Source organism: Glycine max, chromosome 2 (genome assembly GCF_000004515.6).
Source record: "Glycine max cultivar Williams 82 chromosome 2, Glycine_max_v4.0, whole genome shotgun sequence".
Lineage (NCBI taxonomy): Eukaryota > Viridiplantae > Streptophyta > Magnoliopsida > Fabales > Fabaceae > Glycine > Glycine max.
Window position 1 is genome coordinate 49,195,034 of NC_016089.4, and position 3,768 is coordinate 49,198,801.

Below are 3,768 nucleotides of genomic sequence, written 5' to 3' on the forward strand. Positions count from 1 at the left end.
TTACCAGATCTTCACACATTAGCTATAAGAATTCCTCAAAGCTTGATCATCATGCAATATCACACATAGACCCTTATAAGTAATGTGTCAAAACCTGGCAATAGAATACATTTAACTAATCTAGATGTCGTCGAAGGGTAAAGTGGTCATTTTTACTTTTGTAATTTAAAAGTGAAAATAAAATCACAACATATTCTCAAACTAAACAGCTTTTAAATTTGAAAAGAATAGTGCACATTGGAGGGGAAAGAACATCAAGAGAATGATATCTCACTTAATTAAGCATCAAGATCATTGTGTCCTACAATATAATATAATAATTTTTTTTTTGATCGGCCAATATAATATAATAATAATAATTGGAAAAATGAAAAAGGGTAAAAAGAACCATGCAACTAAAAAAAGAGCTTTCGCGGGGATGGTCTAGATTCAACCTTGTTTGAGGACTTGAGGGGAGGAGGGACTGCCTTGCTTTCTTGGCCCTCAGCCACCTTGTCAAGCAGCTTTGCAGCCCTTGGATCTGTTAGCAACTTCTTCTGAAAAGACTGTGAGAAGCCAGTTGCAATGATAGTCACGTGAATCTCCCCCGTGTAGCGATCATCAACGACAGCCCCAAATATAATATTAGCAGAAGGATCAGCCAAACTAGTCACAACCTATAAAAATTACACGTGTTAAGGACAAGGCAAATACGAAGAAAAGGTAGGAGTCAACCCAGTAAATATACCATACAGCAAAAGGCAAAATACAGCACAAACTGCAAAGAAAAACAGACCCCTGGAGGATGGAAATATTGATATTTTCCTTTCTTTTTTTTCTCTTCCAGTGAAAGGTTGGTTAGGTATCTAAAATTCCTGACTAGATGGTTTCCAGAGGAATACTTAATAAATTTTTTTAACATGTTACGGTAAATTGAATGCAAAGATATCAACATAACAAAAAACTGAAGCACTCTACTTGAAAATTGAAATTATAAACATAAAAATCAAGAAACATTATACGGTTAGTTTGCAACAAATTCACAAGATCAAAGGAATAACAAAATGTTTCTTAAGCAAGTGGTGACAATCTTTAAATACCTGAGAAACCCTGTTCACTTCCTGCAGGGTTATGTCCTTTCCTCCAGTAATATTATACACTACCCCAGTAGCTGACTGAATAGAGGATCCAATTAAAGGAGCCAAAGTAGCCTGTTCGGCTGCTTCTTCTGCTCGGTTTTTACCGGAGGAAACACCTACTCCAAGCATTGCAGTCCCAGAGTCTTTCATCACAGCTTTTACATCTGCAAAATCCACATTGACAAGTCCAGGTACCTGCAAGAAGGCACAACAGTTTATAATGTCGAGAAAAAAAAAGCATGGACATACCCTTGACATGAATGCAAAGCCAAAATGCCCAATTATGAAGAAGTGAGCCAGTGACCACTCAAAAGCAGTAAGGAACAAGTAGGTGGAGAATCGTTCAAGCTTTTTATGTTTCCCTTTTCTCTTTGCAAGTTACTGATCTAGTATTTTTGAATAGAAAAAAAATATGAATACGTAGTTTGCCAATCAACTCACAGTTATAATGTCTGATATTCCCTGTACTCCTTGCCGTAGAACGTCATCTGCAAGACGGAAAGCATCCTGAAGAGGCATCTGCTCATCAGCTATGTCAAGCAGACGGTCATTTGGAATCACTATAAGTGTGTCAACATTTTTCTGCAGCCTTTCGATGGCTTCAAAGGCCTGAAGAAAACCAAATGCAAACTAGAGACTTATTTTCTAGATTTCAAAACACAAACTAAAAGTTTCAGATGAACCATAGACTCTTATCAGCTAGATAAAATAAACTTCAGACGACAAATTATATATACTGGATGACACATAACTTAAATAACAAATTATACAGTGTGTTTGGAAATCCATTCATTTCAAAACAATGTCAAAAAATGAATTTCCAAACACACTTGTAACCAGGATAAAATAAACTGCAAAGGAAGAAGAAGACAAGTGATATTTTTCAACATAATAAAGAAAGAAGGTAATATTAATTAAGAGTAGAACTTTCAGTAGCCACATTCCCAAATAACGAGAAAAAAGGACACCTGCCTGCAAGGATCTCTTACGTCCTTCAAAACTGAAGGGATAGGTAACAACACCTACAGTCAAGTAACCTGCCTCTTTTGATATTTGGGCTACAACTGGGGCAGCACCAGACCCGGTTCCCCCACCCATCCCAGCCGTTATAAACACCAAATCTGATCCTTTAAGAGCATCAGCAATAGCATCTCTTGATTCCTCTGCAGCTTGTTCCCCCAAAAGTGGATTCCCGCCCGTACCTGCATCACTATCAGGCAATTTGAATCAAAGGCCACCCCTCAATTTCTCAAAAAATTCAGCAAAGAAACAAGACAGTAGCCACAAAAACAAATCACATCATAGCAAAAACTATACAAGTAGAGTGCCTGACCTAATCCACGAGTCAGAACTTCTCCAATTTTAATAGGGTTCTCAGCAGCAGAATTTAACAGTGCCTGAGCATCGGTATTTATTGCATAGAAGTCTACACCCTGATTGAAAATGCAGCAGAATTCGACAATATAATCAGCATTATTCACTTGGTGGCAGCAAAACACAAAGGTGAAAAACTAGATGCATTTCTTTAGGTGCTTTTGTGTCGTTCTCCAATCAGAAGAGTTTCACCTTGGCAACCTATGCTGACATTCAATGTAAGCATTTATTATGCAAACTATCAAGGTGAAACTCTAATTCTAACTGGACAAAGATCTCCTAAATAACTACATCTAAATGGTATTTTATCTTAGAGAATAATGCCACTAGCTACAAATTAACATTGGAATAAATAAGTGACTCCAAAATGTGCTATCAAGATAAAAAAGAAAAAAGTAAATAGAACTGCTATTAATAACTATCTAACTTGTACAGCAACTATTTTAAAGTGGTAAAACCTCCAAACACAAGAAGCAAAGCATCAAAGTCACTACAAATAGAAACCACTGAAAAAAAATCGATTCTGATAAGAACCAGTTATCGATGTTCCAAATTGGGAAGCAAAGACGATACCTGCAAACCACTACCGATCATGCGATTAACGGCATTGTTGCCGCCACCACCGATGCCGACAACCTTAATTTTGGCGTTATCTACGTAAGCGTAAGAGCATCTCACGGACCCGAAACGACGACTTAGGCGTTGAGGAGCAATTTTTGTTGTTCTGGGGTTGAGAGAAACGGAGGTTGTGAGTGCATTGTGGTGGAATATAGAAGAGCATGAGAGTGAGAGAAGCTCGTTTGCGTTTGGGTTTGTGAGGGGATGAAGCATCGCCATTTTTTTTTTCTTCTCTCTCACTCTCGATGGTTTTTATTTTATTTTTTTAAGTTAGGGTTTTAGGGGAAAGTGGAAATGGAAAGAAATTGAAGCTAATCACCCTCCAATTTTGAGTGGATTTTGTTTACTTGGTTAGATTTAAACCAGATGAAGGGACGTTGCTTAATAAAAACTAAGACGTCCTTCTTTACTCCAATTTAATTGATGTATATGACATGCCATCAAATATTTTTCGATAACTTTTTCTTTGATTTTATAAGTTTTTATTTCTATTTTTATTTAATAAATTAGAACCTTTATCATTAAAAATGAATAAAAATTTAATTGATGTATAAGGTTTAATCATTGTTTTAAAATGATGGCATTTTATGTTTTAGTCAAATTTAAAATATTTGAAGTAGTATTTTTTGAAATATTATCTTTTTATTCTTAAAATATT

At 36.0% G+C, this 3,768-nt stretch overlaps 1 protein-coding gene across 1 annotated transcript; it reads right to left on the reverse strand.

The window, feature by feature from the left end:
• Positions 1–250: 250 nt before the first annotated feature.
• Positions 251–3,464, reverse strand: LOC100808722 (cell division protein FtsZ homolog 1, chloroplastic). Its single transcript, XM_003519555.5, has 6 exons — positions 3,066–3,464; positions 2,452–2,551; positions 2,091–2,320; positions 1,560–1,727; positions 1,080–1,313; positions 251–656 (listed from the first exon to the last, which is right to left on the reverse strand). The coding sequence occupies exons 1-6, from the start codon at positions 3,327–3,329 to the stop codon at positions 396–398; spliced, it is 1,257 nt and encodes a 418-aa protein (XP_003519603.1). The 5' UTR covers positions 3,330–3,464; the 3' UTR covers positions 251–395.
• Positions 3,465–3,768: the final 304 nt, after the last annotated feature.

Bases quoted from the DNA above. Each gene is read 5' to 3' on its own strand.
- LOC100808722 (XM_003519555.5), bottom strand. From the start codon at position 3,329: ATGGCGATGCTTCATCCCCTCACAAACCCAAACGCAAACGAGCTTCTC. The intron at 1,728-2,090 runs GCAGGTGTCCTT...GGTTTTCTTCAG, and splicing joins GACGTAAGAGATCCTTGCAG to GCCTTTGAAGCCATCGAAAG. The intron at 657-1,079 runs GTATTTAAAGAT...TAATTTTTATAG, and splicing joins AAGTGAACAGGGTTTCTCAG to GTTGTGACTAGTTTGGCTGA.